At 48.9% G+C, this 21,717-nt stretch overlaps 1 protein-coding gene across 3 annotated transcripts in view; it reads left to right on the top strand.

Moving 5' to 3' along the window:
• Positions 1–6,832, top strand: part of LOC119966307 (extensin-like) — a 47,841-nt gene extending 41,009 nt beyond the window's left edge. For 2 of the 3 annotated variants that reach the window (XM_038797783.1, XM_038797784.1), the window contains exons 3-4: positions 68–580; positions 5,480–6,832. In XM_038797783.1, coding sequence (XP_038653711.1) covers positions 68–580; positions 5,480–5,533 — 567 coding nt within the window. In that variant the 3' untranslated portion in view covers positions 5,534–6,832. The remainder of the gene's footprint in view (positions 1–67; positions 581–5,479) is intronic. The other variant, XM_038797785.1, reaches the window with a different exon arrangement.
• Positions 6,833–21,717: the final 14,885 nt, after the last annotated feature.

Raw genomic sequence — 21,717 nt, 5'->3', positions numbered from 1 at the left:
TTAATTTAATATGATAAAGCATATCATTTCCTATTGATGAAGATTGTTCTGTGATTTAATTTTGTAGGCTTCCCCCCCTTACCCCTCTGTATACCCGAGAGCTGAGAAACATGCTTCTACTGGATATCAAAACAACTACCCAGCAGCTATGCCATATTCACCATATCCAGCGTACCCAGCAGCACCACAAGTGTCATATGCTCCTCCACAATATCCTGGCTACCAGAAGTCACCAGTGATTTATGTGCCTCAGAGCACTGGTGTTGCAGCTCTGCAAACTTTGCCTTCGATTGTCTACCAGCAGCATCCCAGTTCAATTTGTGTTGTCAACCCACAAAATCATGCAACAACCTATGTTGTGAACCAGCAGCAACTTGGATCTACCTATGTTGTAAACCAGCAACATCCTTCAGCACCGATGGTTCTGATTCAGCCTGGCAATGCTGCAAGAGGAAATCATATAATCTATGGTAATCCAAGATCAATGGTTAGTCAACAAACAACAAATCTCATCAAAGGGTTAGCAACTTCTGTCTTGTCTGATGTAGAACATGCATTTAACCCAGAACCAGGATATAAGGTATAAAAAAAGTTGTATTGCATTTCAATATTTACTTGTCAAACACTTCCTGTTATAGAACCATAGAGAGGTTACAGTGCAGAAAGAGGCCATTCAGGGCATCGTGTTTGCGGCAGCTGAAAAAAACCCAACTCCCCATTCTAATACCACCTTCCAGCACCTGGCTCGTAGTCTTGCAAGTTATGGCGCCTCAACCACCAATCTGGGCAACGAATTTCAGACACCTAACATCCTCTGGGCCAGAAAGCTTTTTCTAATATTCCCTTGCTGGCTGGTAATCGACCTCGCGCTAGGAGAAATGAGTCTTTGCTGTCTACCCAATTGAATCCCCCTGATAATCTTGAAAACCTCAATCAAGTCACCCCTCCGCATCCTCTGTCGTAAGGAAAACAACCCCAGTCTTTTGTTTCAGTTGCAATTTTCAAGCTCTGACAACTTTCAAGCTTGTAAATCTCCTGCACTCTCTCCTGAGCACTTAAGTCCTTTCTGTAATGTAGTGACTACAACTGTACATACAACTCCAGCTGTGGCCTGACCAGCATTTTAAACAGTTGCAGAATGACATCCCTGTTTTTGTATTCTATACCTAGTCCAACGAAGGAAAGCATTCCATAAGCCTTTTTTATGTGCTGCTACCATCAGAGACCTGTGGACAAAAGTGCACTCCAAGGTGTCTCACTTCTTCAATTCCTCTCAATATCTTCCCATTTATTGAGTATTCCCTTGCTTTGTTTGCCCTCCCAAAATGCATCACATCACACTTCTCCGTTCCATTTGCCACCTCTCCGCACGTTCAACCAAAGCATTGACATAGTTCTGGAGTCTACAGTATTGTCTTCATAATCAACTATCCGGCCAGGTTTTATATCATCTGCAAATTTCTCAATCATGTATCTGACATTTAAGTCCAAATCAATAAGATATGCCACAAACAGCAAGGGACTGAATATTGAGCCCTGTGGAACAAAAGCATCCATCGATCATTACCCCCTTTGTTTCCTGTCACTGAAACAATTTTGGATCCAACTCACCGCATTCCCCTGTGTCCCGTGTGCTTTTACTTTTCTGTCTAGGCTGCCATGTGAGACCATGTGACCTTGTCAAATGCCTTAAAGAATCCATGAGACCACATCCACTGCACTACCCTCATCAATTCTCCTTGTTACTTCCTGAAAAAATGAAGTTAGTAAGATATAACTTTTACAAGACAAGAGCGCAGGGGCAGCATTCCTAGTGTCCCAGGCTCACAACCTGTGAGCAAAGATGGCTACTCACCTCCTTGGCTCCCTGCAGGCAGCCCTTCTGCCAGGTTCATATTTTTCAAAAGGAATACTATCAGCGCCTTTTGGGGAGGCCAGTGAATGACAGGAAGTCGTTGGATGTGGGGTGGCTCCTGTTAATTGTATGGGAGTAGGGCATAAGTGGTATGGCAGGATCCCTATCTCGTGTACGGGAGCAGGCCAGTTGCATCACAAATGGTTTGTCACCCGGCACGGTTCTCGTTTTCCGCCTCTCCCGCTATTCATCGGCCTTGTTTCGCTCGGGCGAGAGCTTAACAAGGCCTGAGAATCGTGCCCATGATCTAGAATTGCCCTTCCTCTCATAGCACTCGTTGCATGCTGGATAAAAACGTTCTCCTGAATGTAGTTCAAGAATTTTGGATCTTCTGTGCCCTTCACACTGTTCATATCCCAATTGATATTAAGGTAGTTGAAGTCCCCAACTATCACTGCCCCATTGTTTTTGCACTTAGAAATCTGCTCTTCCATCTCCCTGTCACTGTTTCGGGGTCTATTTTGCACCTCTTGTAGTGTGGCTGTTCAGATGTAGACTGTCTGGCTTGTATAAACCCCACCTTCCCCAGAACCGGTCCCAATGCTGAAAGATCTAAAGCTCTCCCTCCTGCACTATCACTCCAGCCGCACGTTCATCTGGTGTACTCTTATATTTCTATATTCGCTAAGACGCGATTTGGATATAATCAGGAGATTACTACTTTTGCGGTCCGGCTCACTAGTCTCAGACCTAATTTCCTGCCCAGCCCGCAGGACATTGTCCTTTTTTCTACCTATATTATTGGTTCCAACGTGGACCATGACCTTTTGCTGTGTACCTTGACCCTCCAGAGTGCTCTGTAACTGCTCAGTGTTGTTTATCTGACCCTTGCACCAGGAGGCAACAGGTCGTCCTGGAATCACATCTGTGACCACCCTGTGGGTTCCCCTAACTCTGGAATACTCTTCCACTATTGCTTTCCTGTCTTTTCGCCTCCCTTCTTGTGCCCATGGTGCTCAGGTTGGCACAGTGGTTAGCACTGCTGCCTCACAGCGCGAGGTACCCGGGTTCAATTCCTTTGGTGACTGTGTAGATTTTGCGCTGGGTGCTCTGGTTACCTCCCACAGTCCAAAAATGTGCAGTTAGGTGGATTGGCCATGTTAAAATTGACCGTGTTAAAAGTAGGTTAGATGAGGTTACAGGGATGCTGCGGGGAGTGGGCTGAGGTTAGGGTGCTCTTTCAGAGTATCAGTGCAGACTCAATGGGCTGAATGGCCTCCTTCTGCACTGTAGGGATTCTGTGATTCTCTAGTTATGATTCTCACTGTCTCCAGAGAACCTGCCCACCTGTTAGAAAGTGGGATGTCCTCGGGGGACTGCTGCACTCCCTGCCTTGTTTTTCTGGCGGCCAGCCAGCCCTCCTCTTAAACTGCAGGGTGACCATCACCTGAAATGTGCTATCCACATAGTTCTCATCCTTGTGAATGCACCTCAGTGACACTAGCTGCTTGTGGTGTTCCAAGGAATGGTGTGTGACATTTTGCATTTGGTGGCACTTTCTGAACATGCAGTTGTCTTGGACATGGGTAGTGCTGGGGAATCCCTACTTGATAGAGGATGTTGCACTTGACAGGTGAGAGAAACCCTGCGATGCCTCAAATTGTTTAATAATTGCACTGAAATTAGAAGTTAAGTAAAGACAATAAAATGTTAATTAAGTCTCACTCTGTCTCATGCTGGTAACTGAGAAATGTTTCAAGCTTGTTTTTCAAAAACATAATTTAGGTTCAAAGCACTAACATTTTAAAAAAGCAAATCTGTTTCCACCTTCTAAACTATCATCCTCCTTCAGACTGTAAAATAATGGTTTTGCCATGTTATGTCTTTGGTTACGGTGTTGTGACTGTAACTTCAACAACATCTGATTAGCGCCATCGAGGTGTTATGCTGGGACAGGAATGCAAACCGAGCAATGAAGTACATTTAAGAGAGATTTGCAAATGCTTGTTCAAAGAGTATGATTAAATGGAGGAGATGGTGAGGCAGAGGGTGGGATTTACTGATCACTCCATGTGTTTTTCAGTGGGGGAGGCGACAGAGTGAACAGCCAGTAAATCCCACCCAGAGGGTTTAAGAAGGGAATGGGGTTTGGGGTGGGGGGGGGGGGGGGGTGGGGGGGGGGGGGAGCAGCAAAGATTCAGAGTTTCTAGGTGTACATGTGAAAGCTGATCTTGCGTTTGTAGCTGATGTTGCCGAGGGGCAGCATGTTGAGGAGGAAAGATGGAGCTAAGAAAACTAAGGGGCAAGAAAATAAGCCACTGCTGCTAATGCTTTGGCTAAGATTGAATAACTAAGAGTGAAACCGAACTTGGGCTGAATTTTCAATTGCAAGAGAGGCAAAACATGCATTGAAAATTGCATTCCCGGAGGGCGTCACAAGATCCAATTTGTTACAGAATATGGCGGGGGAGAACGGGAAAACCCCCTTGCCTCCAAATAAGCTCCTTTTGAAGATCTTGTTAATCGTCAGGAGAGGGCTGGAAGGCAATTTCACCTAGTAAATCGCCAGTCTGGCATACTCTGGAGAATAGCTGAAAAATATTTGCCACCAGAGATTTCACTGAGCTTGGCCATTTCACTGAGCACTGAACAAAAATATGGAAATCTCAACGGGTTAAGCAGCATCTGTCGAGAGAAATCCAGTTAATGTTTCAGGTCACTGACTCTTCATCAGAACAGAGGTTTGATGAAAGTGAAGCTAACCATACAACAAGGGAAAACCAATTGGCCATCTTGGGCTGCTGTCATTCAGCAGTTAATGGCTAGTTTAGAGCTGAGATTCATTAATTAACAGCTCATTATTTTGGTTCAGAAAAGGCTTAAGATGCAAGTGGCGGGGCAGAGCAAGCATCTGCGCCACCACCTCCCACTAGCCCGGGACCCCGGGAGGAGCCTGAGGAGATCCCGCCTGTCGATGATCCCAGTGGCGAGATCAAGGCAGGCCCTGGGTTGGTTGGTGGGCCCGTGTCGACCGCCGCACTCCGTGTAGTGGAGGATTCGGGCCCAGAGGGCGACTGTCCAAAGGCTGTCAGTTGCCCAGTGTCGGGAGCGCAGGGTGCACATGAGGCTCTCTGTAGTAGGGTGCAGGGCTCATTCGTGCCTGACGCCCCTCACCCCCTCTGGGGGACTCCCAGAATCTGGCACATCATAATTGAAGGTTCTTTTAATTTTCTGCCTCCGTAGATAGTTCAGGCAGTGCCCTATTGCCCCCCCCCCCCTCCACCAACACCCCGACTCCCTCCTTCTCCACCACCCTCCTTTCCCCCCTCTCTCCAGCGCAAAGTTTAGTGCTTGTGACATTTGTTTTTTGTAGATATGTGTTGTGAACTGTTTTAATAATCAGATTATCCTATCCCCTCTCCCCGTACATTGGTACTGAGGGGAGGGTACCATGTTTCTCCAACACAATTAGTGTTTGTATCGTTCGGCCTTGTATATATTTTTTAGTTTTAATAAAAAGATATGCAAGAAGTGGGAAATAGGTTATTATTGCCTTGTGATTTTTTTGAATGCATAACTTTGACACAGTGTATGGTATTAATGTGTATCTCTGTCCTATTTCAGGGAAAACAAGTAACAATTCAAACTGGAGGAAACCGTACTATCATATACAAGTAGATGAAAATGGAATTAAGAGCAGCATGTAGATACAGCTCCACAAAGAACGTTGCATGTTTCTATAATATATACCTCAAACTTGCATTGTAAACTCCTGTACTTATACCAGCCAACGAATTAACAACTTAAAATGGAAGACTTAAATTTTATCTAAAGCATTTAATATAAAAGAAAAATTATTTGATCTTAAGACTGCAACTTGATTAAGATAAAAAAATACTTGGAAAGTATTCAAAAATGTATAATTTGTTATTGGCACAGTAGTTCCTCAGATAATCTATAACAATATGAGAATTTTTAATGATGCTTCCTAGTTTGTAAAATGTAAAACCTGTTCATCAATATCACAAAGCAGGTTGCAACACAATCTTCAGTAAAAAAAAATAATATTTTTGCTTTTTCAAGAAATAAAATATATGATTTGCGTTAAACTACTCACAATAGTTAAAGATGACTTGGAGTGTAACTTAGTAAAAATGTTAAGATAAAACAGGTTAAAATAAAAAGTAACACAAATGCATGGCATGAAAATACTTCAGCACTAAATGTTCTAAGTATCCAGTATCTTCAGAGTACTGGTGTCTTTACTAGAACAATGAAACTGATATTGTTACTTGCTAGAACTAGTGTCAGCTAAATTTAGCAATTCATGTACGATTTGTCCCTGTCCAAAGGTTTTTAAAATCTACAATACTTCACTTCTGTCCAGCGATTACTCGCATTACTTGTTTTGAACCTAAAAGCAAAAGGCACCACTGACCCAATTGCTATAGAAATTTACAAATAACAGCAATTTATTAACATTAGGATATTGCCCTCTGTTATTATATCAAGGTAGCTTGGACCATAAATGCGAATCCAAAAGAAGAATTACAATAGTAGGAACGCAAAGGAATAAGTGTAATTAAAAATAAGTGTTGCTGCAATAATTAACATAACTATAAAGTTTATAATCATATTAATCACATCAGGAAAGATCGAATCACTAATTCATTGACGAGCTGCAGGCAGAGGTTGGGAAAATAAATGTGAAAGATCAAAGTTCACATAGTGTGGCCAATTCATAATCTAAATTTGCTTTGTAATTGAGAGGCATGCGCAATGCTCTGCTTATCATAGGATACCTATTGATAAACATGTGACAGTACAGTACTACCATGACGTCAAGAAAGTATGTTGTTACTGCAATGTGTTTGCAGCTTTCATTCAACTAAACTGAGCCTATTTTGCGTGGTAATAAATGTGTTGAATTATATTGAGTGCATTTACATCTTGATAAATAATGATTTAGTTTCAAAATGTGTGGTTGATGCTGTTGAAAGATTTTGGGGGTTATGTTGGTCAAGTCAATAGAAAAATACGTTTTTAATAAAAAGCTAGTTCGGTAATGGTGTGTTGTAAAACCCCATTTGGCTCACTAAAGTCCTTCAGGGAAGGAAATCTGCTGTCTTCACACAGTTTGTATATGACACCAAACCTACAGCAATATGATTGACCCTTAACTGCCCTCTAAAATGGCCCACCAAGTTCTTCAGGTCTATCAGAGCCCGACAAAAAAAGTTGAATACAGCAAAGGTAAAACCAGCTTAACATTTGAAGGCTAGTGTCAAAAGTGGAGAGATGTCCTGCAGACTAATCTAGCAACAGCCTGACCTAGTCATACTCTCAAAATCATACTTTTTAGTTAATAACCTAGACTTCTCCATCACCAGCCCAGGTTCTGTACTGCTCCACCAGACGTAACAGTGCAGGTATTATAGTTGGGAGGGAGCCTGCCCTCAACATCGACACTGGGCCTTATGAGGACTCATGGCCTCAAATCAAATATTCCCAAGGAAATTCCTGCTGATTACCACCTATCTCCCTCACTCAGCTGATGAATCGATACTCCTTCATTTTGAACACCACTTGGAAGAAGTACTGAGCATATCAAGCATGTTTTCATGGTAGGGACTTCAGTGCTCATCTTGAAAAGTGGTTTGGCATTACCACTACTGACTAAGCTGCCCAAGTTCTGAAGGATATATCTGCCAGTCGGGGTCAATAGAGGTTATTCATGAAGGCCTGTCATCTCAACTTTGTCCCTCGCCTGAAGTGTGGTGATCCTCCGGTTAAACCACTACCAGTCAGCTATCCCTCTCAAAGGAGAAAGCAGACTATGGTCATCCGGGACTATGGCGACTTTACCTTTACCGATAGAAGTAGTGAGAGAACCAATACAAAGGAAAAGCCTATTGCCCTCACCAGTCTAACTGTTGCAGATGCATCTCTCAGTGGCTTAATGGCTTACTCCTGCTCCTAGGTCCTATATTCCAATGGATTACATTAAAGCTCTGCAGTCCTACCATATCAAGACTTTTCATTTTCATTCAATGGTGTGTGCATTTAAGCAATTCATGGGAGGAGAACAGTCCACAGACAACCCCATTCTCAATGATGCTGTTGCCCAGCACATCAGTGAAAAAGATAAGGCTGAAGATAGGGTAGCACGGTAGCACAAGTGGATAGCACTGTGGCTTCACAGCGCCAGGGTTCCAGGTTCGATTCCCTGCTGGGTCACTGTGCGGACTTTGCACGTTCTCCCCGTGTGTGCCTAGGTTTCCTCTGGGTGCTCCAGTTTCCTCCCACAGTCCAAAGACGTAGAGGTGGATTGGCCATGCTAAATTGCCCTTTGTGACCAAAAAAGATTAGGAGGGGTTGTTGCGTTACGGGGATAGGGTGGAAGTGAGGGCTTAAGTGGGTCGGTGCAGACTCGATGGGTTGAATGGCCTCCTTCTGCACTGCATGTTCTAAGAGCTTTGAGAAATCTTCAGCCGGAAGGCCCAAGTGGATGAAACATCTTGGCCCCTGCTAAGGTACACGTCAGCACAGGTGCCATTCTTCAGCCAATTCCATTCACTCCACATGATATAAAGAAACAGCCAAGCATGCTAGAAACCAAACAAAAATGAACCTGATCAACATCCCAGCTATGGTAATGAAGACTTGTGCTCCAAAACTAACCAAATTGCAACCCCAAATATTTCAGTACATCTGCAATGCTGGCATCTACCTGACGAGGTGAAACATTGCACATGTATGGCGCATTCACAAAATGCAGCAGCCAATCTAGCCAATTGGTCCATCAATCTGCCACCAAAATAGCAAAGTGATGGAAGGTGTCATCAACAGTACTGTCAAGTGGCACTTACTAATAACCTGTACATGAATGTTCAATTTTTATTCTGCCAGGACCACTCCGCTCCCAAGTGCAGTACAGCCCTAATCAAAACATGGACAAAAGTGCTGCATTCCAAAGGGGAGGTCTGCATAGCATTTGTCCAAGTGTGATGTGAAGGAGCTCTAGCAAAATCGATAGTGTTACGGACACCTGTTCAGTTCTTAGTGATTAAGAAACTGGACCATAACTTTTTAAAGAAAGATTGATATGTTCCAGAAGTGATTATATAGGAAATGGGGCTTGGTTATTTTATAAACAAACTTTATTAAAACAATAGAAAAGAAAACAATATTTAGACTTTTAATCTTTTTTTTAAAATAATTTTATTGAAATTTTTACAAAATATAAAAATCACAACTATATTAACAAAACAACTGCGGTAACAACCCAACAACACCACCCACACATCTTCAAACGCAACTACAAACAAAAGAAAAAACAAAAGAATACCCAAACAACAAAAGGGAAAGAAATAACACCCGCCACATCCCCCAAACCCATGTACACAGTTCTCCCTCACACCGAACCAAACCCCCCCCCGGGTTGCCACTGCTGCCAGCCTATTTCCCTACCGTTCCACCAGGAAGTCCAGGAAAGGCTGCCACCGCTTACAGAACCCTTGTACTGATCCCCTCAGGGAAAATTTCACCTTCCCCAATTTGATGAACCCCGCCATATCATTGATCCAGGCCTCCACGCTTGGGGGGCCTCGCATCCTTCCACTGGAGCAAGATCCTCTGCGGGCTACTAGGGACGCAAAGGCCAGAACACCGGCCTCTCGCCTCCTGCACTCCCGGCTCCACTGCCACCCCAAAAAGTGCGAGTCCCCAGCCTGGCTTGACCCTGGATCCCACCACCCTCGACACCGTCCTTGCTACCCCCTTCCAAAACTCCCCCAGCGCTGGGCACGCCCAAAACATATGGGCATGGTTCGCTGGACCCCCCCGAGCACCTAGCACACCTGTCTTCGCCCCCGAAATACCTACTCATCCTCGTCCCAGTCATGTGGGCCCTATGCAGCACCTTGAACTGTATGAGGCTAAGCCTCGCACAGGAAGAGGAGGAATTCACCCTCCCTAGGGCATCCGCCCACATCCCCTCCTCAATCTCCTCACCCAGCTCCTCTTCCCATTTACCCTTCAGTTCCTCCACCGAGGCCTCATCTACCTCCTGCATCACCCGGTATATGTCCGAAATCCTCCTTCCTCCAACCCACACCCCCGAGAGCACCCTGTCCCGCACCCAACGTGGGGGCAGCAAGGGGAACCCCTTAACCTGCCGCCTGGCAAACGCCCTGACCTGCATGTACCTAAACATGTTCCCTACGGGGAGCCCAAACTTCCCCTCTAACTCCCCCAAGCTCGCGAACCTCCCCTCCACAAACCGGTCCCTCAACCTCCCAATCTCTACCCTATGCCAGCCCAGATATCCGCCATCAATGCTCCCTGGGACAAACCGATGGTTCCCCCATAACGGGGCCTCCATTGAGGCCCCCACTTCTCCCCTATGCCGTCTCCATTGCCCCCAAATTTTGAGGGTAGCCGCCACCACCGGGCTCGTGGTATGCCTCGTTGGAGGGAGCGGCAACGGCGCCGTTACCAGCGCCTCCAGGCTCGTGCCCACACATGACGCCACCTCCATCCTCTTCCATGCTGCCCCTTCCTCGTCCATTACCCACTTACGCACCATCGCTGCGTTGGCAGCCCAATAGTGCCCACAGAGGTTGGGCAACGCCAGCCCCCCCCCCCCCCCCCCCAATCCCTGCCCCGTTCCAGGACCACTCTTCTCACCCTCGGAGAATCCCGTGATACCCACACAAATCCCGTGATACTCCTGTTGACCCTCGTAAAAAAGGCCTTCCCACCAGTGACAGCAGTAACATATCCCACCTCTTAAACTCCTCCTCCATCTGCACCACCAACCTTGTGAGGTTGAGCTTGTGCAGGGCCCCCCAACTCCCAGCCACATGGACACCTAGGTACCTGAAGCTCTTCCCTGCCTGCTTCAGTGGGAGCTTACCAATCCCCTCCTCCTGATCCCCCGGATGCACCACAAACAACTCACTCTTGCCCAGGTTCAACTTATACCCAGAGAAACCCCGAATTCACTAAGAATCCTCATCACCTCTGGCATCCTCCCCCACCGTGTCCGCCACATACAGCAACAGGTCGTCCGCATAAAGCGACACTCGATGCTCCTCCCCACCCCACACCAGGCCCCTCCAGTTCCCTGACTCCCTCAACGCCATGGCCAGGGGCTCAATCGCCAACGCGAAGAGCAAGGGGGACAGGAGGCACCCATGTCTCGTCCCCTGGTACAGCCGAAAGTACTCCGACCTCCTCCTATTTGTGGCTACACTCGCCGTCGGGGCCTCGTAGAGCAGCCTCACGCAACGGATAAACCCCTCCCCAAACCCAAACCTCTCCAACACCTCCCACAGATACTCCCACTCAACCCTATCGAAGGCCTTCTCCGCATCTAATGCCACCACTATCTCCGCCTCCCCTTCCACTGCTGGCATCATAATGACGTTAAGGAGCTTTCGCACGTTCGTATTCAACTGCCTTCCCTTCACAAACCCCGTCTGGTCCTAGTGAATGACCCCGGGCACGCACTCCTCCATTCTTGTGGCTAGGATCTTTGCCAGCAGCTTAGCGTCAGCATTTAGCAGCGAAATCGGCCTATATGACCCGCACTGCAGAGGGTCCTTGTCCCGCTTCAGGATCAAGGAAATCAGCGCCCGTGACATAGTTGGGGGCAAAGCCCCCCCCCCCCAACTCCCTTGCCTCGTTAAAGGTCCGGACCAACAGGGGGCCCAACAGGTCCTCATACCTTTTATAAAATTCCGCCGGAAACCTATCCGGCCCCGGCGCCTTCCCCGACTGCATGCTCCCTATCCCTTTAACCACCTCCTCAAGCTCGATCGGCGCCCCCAGTCCTTGCACCTGCTCCTCCTCCACCCTCGGGAATCGCAGCTTGTCCAAGAAGCGCCCCATTCCACCCCCCTCCACCGGGGGTTCCGACCGGTACAGTTCCCCATAGAAGTCCCTGAAGACCCCATTAACATCTACCCCCCCTCCGCACCCCCTTCCCAGCTTTATCCGTCACTCCCATAATCTCCCTGGCCGCGTCCCGCTTTCGGAGCTGGTGTGCCAGCATCCTGCTTGCCTTTTCCCCATATTCATACACCGCCCCCTGTGCTTTCCTCCACTGAGCCTCCGCCTTTCTGGTAGTCAATAGGTCGAACCTGGCCTGAAGACTACGCCTCTCCCCCAGCATTCCCTCCTCTGGAGCCTACGCATATCTCCTATCCACCCTCACCATCTCCCATATCAGTCTCTCCCTCTCCCTCTGCTCCCCCTCTCCCTATGGGTTCGGATGGAGATCAATTCCCCTCTAGTCACCGCCTTCAATGCCTCCCAGACCGTCCCCACGCGGACCTCCCCGTTGTCGTTGGCCTCGAGGTACCTCTCGATACACCCCCGAACCCTCTCGGCCACCTCCTCGTCTGCCAGCAGCCCCACCTCCAAGCGCCAGAGCGGACGTTGGTCCCTCCCTTCCCCCAGCCTGAGGCAATGGCGGAGTATTCCACATCCTCCACCCTCGGAACCAGCCCCCTGCTCAGGACAAAGAAATCAATCCTCGAATAGGCCTTATGTACATGGGAGAAAAACGAGTACTCCCTGGCCCTTGGCCTCGCAAACCTCCAGGGATCCACCCCCCCCCCAATCTGGTCCATAAATCCCCTCAACACCTTAGCCGCCGCCGGCCTCCTACCCATCCGGGACTTGGATCGATCCAATGGGGGATCCAGCACCGTGTTGAAGTCTCCCCCCATGATCAGGTCCCCCACCTCCAGGTCCGGAATGCGGCCCAACATACGCCGCATAAACCCCGCATCGTCCCAACATTCACCAATGTAAACATTCACCAATACCACCCGCTCCCCCTGCAGCTTGCCACTCACCATCACATATCTCCCGCCACTGTCAGCCACCACATTTAACGCCTCAAACGACACCTTCTTCCCCACCAAGATTGCCACCCCCCTACTCTTCTCATCCAGCCCTGAGTGAAATACTTGGCCCACCCATCCCTTCCTCAGCCGAACCTGGTCCACCACTCTCAGGTGTGTCTCCTGGAGCATGGCCACATCTGCCTTCAGGTGCGCAAACACCTGGGCCCGTTTGACCGGCCCATTCAGCCCCCTCACATTCCAGGTTATCAGCCGGATCAGAGGGCTCCCTGCCCCCCTTCCCTGCCGATTAGCCATAACCCATCCCTTGCCCACCACCGGCCAGCGCCCCCCGCTCAGCCAGTTCCCCACGGCGGCAACTCCCCCCCTCCAGCACCCCCTACATCCTCCAGCTCCTTCCTGACCGTTTCAGCAGCAACCCGGTACCCCCCCCCCCCCCCCCCAAGGCTAGGACCCCTCCTAGCCGCGCCCCTCCCTCCATTGCACTCCCGTCAGTCAGCTAACTTCTGCTGACCCCAGCGACTCCCGCCCTACCTCCGACTCCTCCCCCACCCCGCTCTTGCGCGGGAAAAGAAAATAGCCAGCAACGACCCGCGCTTCTCAGCCCCGACTCCGCCCCCACCATCTCCCAGCGTGGGAAACCCGAACAAAAAGCCCACGCTTTCGCCCTGCCCGACCCCGCCTCCTCTAGGGCAACTCCCATTGTCAGTCCCCCCCCACCAGCTCCCCGAACTCCCCGTTTACCCCCCTGCCCGAACCCGTCCGCCTGACCCCTACAGAAAAACCCATACAGAAAAGACATATCGCCATCACCCCACCCACCCTACGGCCAACCCACATCTTACAATAAACCAAGCAAATACAAAAGTACAGTATTATACAGCATCCCCCATCTTAGACCCTCAGTTTGAGTCCAATTTCTCGGCCTGCACAAAGGCCCACACCTCCTCCGGGGACTGAAAATAATGGTGCCGATCCTTATAGGTGACCCACAGACGCGCCGGCTGCAACATTCCAAACTTGACACTCCGTCTGTGGAGCACCGCCTTTGTCCGGTTAAACCCGGCCCTCCGCCTCGCCACCTCCGCACTCCAGTCCTGGAAGATCCGCACCTCTGTGTTCTCCCACTTGCTGCTCCGCTCCTTCTTGGCCCACCAGAGCACACATTCACGGTCCACAGAACCGATGAAACCGCACCAACACCGCCCGCGGCGGCTCGTTCGTCTTGGGCCTCCCAGCCAGAATTCTGTGGGCCCCCTCTAACTCCAGGGGCCCCTGGAAGGACCCAGCCCCCATCAGCTAGTTTATCATAACAATCACATAGGCCGCCAGGTCCGACCCCTCCAGCCCCCCCGTGGGGTCCAGGATCCGCAAATTCTTCCTCCTCGGCCGGTTGTCCAGCTCCTCGAACCGCTCCTGCCATCTTTTATGGAGCGCCTCGTGCATCTCCACCTTCCCCGCGACGGCCACGGCCTCATCCTCCCTTTCGGAAGCCTGCTTCTGCAGCTCCCAGATCGCAGCCCCCTGGGCTGTCTGGGTCTCCATCAGCTCCCTGGTGGTTACCTTCAACGACTCCAGCAGCTCCACCTTAAGTTCCTGGAAGCAGCGCAGCAGTGTCGCCTGCTGCTCCTGAGCCCACTGCCTCCAGTCCTCCGGATCTCCGCTGGCCGCCATTTTGTCTTCCTTCCCCCGCTTTTCCAGGAGTGCTTTCTCCGTTTTTCTCCTTACCCCACTCCTGGTCCGGACCATAGGACCGTAGGGGTCGACCCCTGTCCTCTTCCCATGTCGGGATTTGCCGATAAAGTTCCGTTGGGGGCCCTGAAAAGAGCCCCATAGTCCGTTTTCAGCGGGAGCTGCCGAATGTACAGCTTAGCTCCGCATTGCCGCCACCGGAAGTCGACTTTTAATCTTCAATGCTAACACTAACAGATTACATGTAGTTTCTTAACCTGAAAACACTAAATAGTGTAACAAAACATGAATGAAATGAAATGAAAATCGCTTATTGTCACGAGTAGGCTTCAATGAAGTTACTGTGAAAAGCCCCTAGTCGCCACATTCCGGTGCCTGTCCAGGGAGGCTTGTATGGGAATCGAACCGTACTGCTGGCTTGCTTTGTAGCCACCGAAGTTGGCCACTTCCCGACCCAAAATAGCGATTTACAAAGCCCGCAGGGAAAATTGGACACTTTAAGAAAGACAAGCAGTTTGCAGAAGTTCATGTGTATTCTGGCTGCAAAGAAAGCAGACAGCACCGAAACCAGCAGTTTGCATATTAATGAAGCGATCCCCGGGAACAATGGATACAACGATTACAATCGGGACATTCTATGGCAGGTCAGACTTCCCAGCGCCAACGGGGTCTGAAACAAAAGGAAACAAACCAGTTAGGAAGAACCGCCCCGCGATCGAGGGACAGCCTCAGTATTGGGGGATTCGTACCAATCGATTGGTATGAGACCCAATCATAGAACATAGAACAGTACAGCACAGAACAGGCCCTTCGGCCCTCGATGTTGTGCCGAGCCATGATCACCCTACTCAAACCCACGTATCCACCCTATACCCGTAACCCAACAACCCCCCCTTAACCTTACTTTTTAGGACACTACGGGCAATTTAGCATGGCCAATACACCTAACCCGCACATCTTTGAACTGTGGGAGGAAACCGGAGCACCCGGAGGAAACCCACGCACACACGGGGAGGACGTGCAGACTCCGCACAGACAGCGACCCAGCCGGGAATCGAACCTGGGACCCTGGAGCTGTGAAGCATTTATGCTAACCACCATGCTACCGTGCTGCCCGTAATCGATTGACAGTAGGATCGGGGTCCGCCCAAAAGGGCGCGAAGCCCCTGGGACCTATAAAAGTCAGGTCCCAAGTTTAGTTCGCTCTCTTAGCCGGCCCTCCCAGCAGAACACCTTTGCAGCAGCTCTCTAAGAACCTAACCGTGAGAAGGAGAGGCCTGGCCAACAGCTACACCGACAAGTAAGTGTCCAACCAACGCTCGCTACGAGAATAGACACTCCTGACCCCTTAGTCCATACCAACTGGGAAGTCTGCAGTCTCAGGAAAGAACAAGAGGCCATTGTTGCCTGATCTAGTGGGTTCCCTTATCGAAGATAAGTATTGGCTTATAGTGGTAGGAATAGTTTAGTCCGCTAGTATTAGTCGCATGAGTATCGATTTACTGTGTAAATAATAAATGTGTTTGATTGAACTGGTGTATTGAGTCATTGATCTGAACTTGAACTTGAACCTCGTGGCGGTATCATAAGAATACCTGGCGACTCTAGAGCTAAGGAATAAAACAGAGCCAATTGAGTGTTAAGCACACTCACCAGAACGAGCAACAGCTTGGTCTGCTTTAAAAGCCAGTGATTTAGCCCAGTGAGCTAAACCAGCCCCTCATGGCTCTCATAGCACTTACATACGCAGATACAGGCTATACTTGCATTTATGAAGCAATTTTTCTTCTGTTGGGGACACTAATTCAGAATCCTTTTCCAAAGCCTGCCTCGGTAGCAATTTTCATGACCTCTCTTAGTCAATTTCCAACGCCTTCTGCTCTGTAACTGTCCAGATCAGCATTCTTTCTTTTCTCTCGCTGTCTGTCTCTCTCTCTCTCTCTCTCTGCCCAGCCCCTCAAACAAATGTTCTCTCCTGGGATTTGCAGGCTTGAGCCCATCGGCGTTATCTTGGCTGTTTGATTCCCCATTTGCGTTAATACAAAAGAACAGAGTCGTGCTATCGATGTGCAGCAAACCTCCCATTGATGCACAAAGAGACCATCAGACAGTAATGGCTACTAGCTGGTCAGACGGGTGTCCCGAAGAACAATGAATCTGGGGCATCTTGTGTATTCCCACTAACGAGTTTAAGTCTGATTGGGACAATATTACTCGGCCAAGTGTGGATGCATACTTCGGACTCTGTACTAGCAGGGTCTTCTCTCCATCAGTTTAACCCCTAAATTCCCTGCTACATTAGGGTCTCATTTCAGGATCCAATTTCCTAATATCTCCCTCGCTTAATAATAGGAATCAGGGGGGCAGCACGGTGGCGCAGTGGTTAGCACAGCTGCCTCATGGCGCCGAGGTGCCAGGTTCGATCCCGGCTCTGGCTCACTGTCCGTGTGGAGTTTGCACATTTCCCCCGTGTTTGCGTGGGTTTCGCCCCCACTATCCAAAGATGTGCCGGGTAGGTGGATTGGCCATGCTAAATTGCCCCTTAATTGGAAAAATTAATTGGGTACTCCAAATTTTTTTTTAAAGGAAACAGGGAAGACTCACCACTGGGTGGTGTCACACCTAGCACAAAACAAGATGGTTGTGGTTTTTGGTGACCAAATGTCTCAGGAACTCTTGCAGAGTTGGCTTCGTATCAAGGATTGTGCTTAAGGCTGTTTAGATACTTCATCAATAACCTCCCCTCCAGCACAGCATCAGAAGTGGAGATGTTCGCTGATGATTTCACAATGTTCAGTTGCATTCACAGATACTGGCCCTCAGATACTGAAACAGGCCTGGACAATATTCAGACTTGGACTGATAAATGGCAATTAACATTCCCTCCATACATGTATCAGGTAATCACCAGGTCCCAACAAGAGAGAATCTAACCATTTAAGATTCAATGGCATTAGCGTTGGTGAATCTGCACTTTAAACCATTGGGGTGTGCAGTGACCATAAATTAGAAACTGATTTGGGGCGTATTCACCATAAAATAGAAACTGACCTGGACTAGCCGTATAAATACAATGGCTCCAAGAGCAACTCATAGGCTGGGAATTCTATGGCAGGTAACTCACGTCCTGTAACCAGCCCCCCCCCCCCCCCCCCCCCCCCCCCCCCCGCCCCCAAACCTGTCCACCATCTACAAGGCCCAATTTAGGACTGTGATTAAATACTCTTCACTTACCTGGATGGGTGTAACACCAACAATACTGAAGTAGCTCAATAGCATCCAAAACAAACTAGTGTGTTTAATGGGCATCTCATCTACCATCTTTAGCAATGGATCAGTGTTCACGTCAGTGTTCATTAGAGCCCGGTCTTCGATGACACCACCCTCTACTCATTCACATACGCTTGCGTGTTCCAGTAGTTAACAGCTCGAAGAAGATGCAACGGAACTTTCGGAAAGCCAACTGGACAAGATACAGTGAAACTTTGGAACGCAGCGTCTCAACAATCCCACAATGAAACATCATTGTTGATGAAGCGTACAACTGTTTCTGTGGTGCCATTTACAAAGCAGCTTGCACAGCAATTCCTTGAGACTAACAACCCACTATACCCCATCATAGAATCATAGAATTTACAGTGCAGAAGGAGGCCATTTGGCCCATCAAGTCTGCACCTGCCCTTGGAAAGAGCACCCTACCTAAATCCACACCTGCACCCTATCCACGTAGCCCAGTAACCCCGCCTAACTTTTTTTTAAGGATACTAAGGGCAATTTAGCGTAGCCAATCCACCTAACCTGCACATCTTCAGACTGTGGGAGGAAACCGGAGCACCCGGAGGAAACCCACGCAGACAAGGGGAGTAAGTGCAAACTTTGATTAAAAGAGTATTTAATCACAGTCCTAAATTGGGCCACAGACAGTGACCCAAGCCGGGAATCGAACCTGCAACCCTGGAGGTGTGATGTAACTGTGCTACGCACTGTGCTACCATGCGTCCCTCATGCTTGGAAAAAGGGAATGCTGCCCTCCGAAAGGCATATAAAGCATCAGGAGACCCAGTGATAGGAGATCACCTGATCGAGTCCCTCAAAGCTGCCCAGGAAGCGGGAGGAAACCGTAGCAGAGTTAAACGACTTTCAGAAAAACTTGAAGACAGCTGTTGTGTTCCTTGACCTCACAGCTGCCTACAACACCATTTGGCATAGTTTGGAGCCCAATATGTTACCTTGGAGTAGCCCAAAACTACCCATTGAAAACCGTCCCCCAGTTACTCCCAACTATGTTTCCCGCCACCTGCTTTCCATAGCTGAGGCACCACTTATCAAGAAGACCAAAAGAAACATTCAGGGTGAGCCAAGACAACATGATCAGCAACACAGAGAAGACAACAGACCCGTCCCCTTTGAGGGTGCAGAATTAACAAAGGTCCTACAAGGTTTGAAGTGTGGCATGACAGCAGGATGTGACAATATCGTGCCAGAATTCATGAAATACCTGGTGCCCCAAGCTTGGCTGATCAGATTACATGATTGTCATAAATTTCAACACCTTTCCAAAGAAGTGGCCAACAGCAAAATCATTGCCATAGCAAAACCCAGGAAAGACCCCATACTTGCAACTAGCTGGTTTCCAATCTCTCCTGTCAGTCCCAGATAAAATCCTTGAACATCTCATCCTTCAGCGCATATCACCAATTGTGGAAGAAGACTTTAGCTCAACCAAGCTGGTTTCCACAAGGTCAGCAGCACAGGGGAACACATACTAGTCCTTATCGCCTACAGTGAAAATGGCTTTCAGAAAAACTTGAAGACAGGTTTTGTGTTCCTTGATCCAACAGCTACCTAAGACACCATTTGGCACACTGGCCTCCTTCAGCACACTGGCCTCCTTCTGAAACTGTCACGCGAGTCCTCCCCGGGCAACTAAAAGCATCAGAACACATTTGAACAATCAATGGCAGGCAAAAAGTATACAGAAAAGACTTGCCAAGTCTTAGTATTGGCTCCAACCCTGTTCAACTTGTCCACAAATTATCTTCCAAACACTACCTCCCAGAAATTTATATATGCTGTGCCTCACAACTGAAGCCCCCGACTTCAACACCTTGGACCAAACCCTAAAGGAGGACTTGTTAAAACTTGAACAATACAGCAAACTATAACAACTCAAGCCAAGCCCTGTAAAAACAGTATCCAGCTTATGCACAAGCCAATAAAGAGCTTAACATCCAAATTAATGGCTACATGTTAAAGCACCACCCAACTCCAAAATACCATGGAGTGCCTTAGATAAGACACTGACCTTCTTAGGAGACATGAAGTTTCATGGGAAATTTATCCGACACCTGGTGACCGTCCTCGCACCACAGCATGTGCTTCTGAAGAAACATCAAGAATGGACGTGGAGAGCGCTGCATGAAGAAGCCTTCACCAGCGTGAAGAAACGGTTTTCGTCATCAGGGTTGTTAACCCATTACGATCCCTCAAAGCCCCTTTTGGTCACTTGCGATGCCTCTCCATACGGAATCGGGGCAGTGTTATTCTACCGCATGGACGATTGACAAGAAAGACTGATAGCCTTTGCATCGCGGACTTTGGCGCTATGAAGCACAACTATACCCGGATTGAGAAAGAAGGCCTGGCCATCATCTTTGTGGTGAAGAAATTTCACCAGTATGTGTATGGGCATCGGTTTGCCATCATAACTGGCCACAAGCCATTACTCGGGTTCTTTAAAGGACAAGGCGATTCCGACAATAGCATCTGCCAGGATATAACGATGACCCTATTGTTAGCAGCGTATGTGTACATGTTTGAGCCAGCTCCTGTAACCGACATGCCCCGTCTCCACTGGCTAGGTCATACCAATCTTACATTTTATGGATATCTTTCCGGTCATCACCACACAAATACGCAATTGGACACAGAAAGACCCAGTGTAGGCAAAGTTACACCATGTTGTCTTACACGGGGGCCAACAAGAGAATCTGCCTAAGGAGCGGTGGGCTTTTCAGACCAAGCAACAAGAGCTCAATGTGAAGGACGGTATCCTGTGGGGAGCTCATGTTGTGATCCCAAGCCAGGGTAGACAGTCCGTACCCCACGATCTACACAATGGGCACCCGGGCATGTCAAAGATGACTCGTCAAAAATGTTAGCCAGGAGCTACGAATGATGGCCAGGCCGGAATGGCGAGATCGAGTCACTGGCCCAGCAATGCACCACATACCAGGAGAATCAGAAGCTCCCACCAGCCGTACCACTCCACTCATGGGAATGACCGGGCCAGCCTTGGGTTCCCTTGCATGCAGGTTTTGCCGGACCTTTTCAAGGTTCAATGTTCTTGATGATAGTGGACGCCCATTCCAAATAGCTGCACATCCATCGAATGTTGTCCACCACTTCAAAATTAACTGTTGAGAAGTTACAACTCTCATAGTACCCATGGCATCCCAGAGGTATTAGTCATGGACAACATTTACCAGCGAGGAGTTTGCACACTTCACAAAGACAATTGGGGTGAAGCACATCCGGACGGCCCTATACCATCATCCCTCAAATGGTCTGACTGAACGAATAGTACAGACTTTCAAGAAGGGTATGAGGAAAGAGGTCATGGGATCCATGGAGACGAGACTGGTGTGCCTTTTGTTCAGTTACCGGACCACACCTATGACCGGAGTGGCACCAGTGCAACTGATGATGGGCCGGAGGATCCGAACCCACCTTAGCCTAACATTCCCAGTATTAGCAGGAAAGCAGAAAGGAGTCAAGACCTTCAGTGGCAGTACTGAAGCGGACAGACGCAGAGCAGAGGTTTCTGACCAGGGGAGGCAGTGTGCATCCAAAGCTTAGTAGACGATGCCCGGGGGGTTCCAGGGACTGTGGTGAAACAGACTTGACCGGTATCATACTCGCTAAAGACACAAGACTGGAATGTGCAGAAGCACCTAGATGATCTCCGGAGCAGGGGCTCAGCATCATGAAACGCCCCAACGAAGAAACTGTCGTCCACCCCGCTGGCCCGGCACAAGGGGACCTGGGGACATCACCACCCAGGGGCTCCAACACTGAGATGCGTGAGATGGAGGATTGAGGATCCGACATGGAGGTTCAGACATCTGAGTTCTCGGATGATGACCTTGCCAGGTAACGATCGCCGATGGTGCCCCCCTGATATGCTACACGCCGCCAATCCAGCTCCACAACAGCCAGAGGTGCAGCTGCGGGCAAAGCAGAGAAGGTAACCTCCTCCACTCCCTAAAATAGAGGTACTTACGGATTTTGGGGGGA

The sequence above is a fragment of the Scyliorhinus canicula genome, chromosome 5, assembly GCF_902713615.1.
Source record: "Scyliorhinus canicula chromosome 5, sScyCan1.1, whole genome shotgun sequence".
Lineage (NCBI taxonomy): Eukaryota > Metazoa > Chordata > Chondrichthyes > Carcharhiniformes > Scyliorhinidae > Scyliorhinus > Scyliorhinus canicula.
The sequence above is the reverse complement of the archived record's forward strand: the minus strand, read 5'-3'. Positions and strand labels throughout refer to the sequence as shown.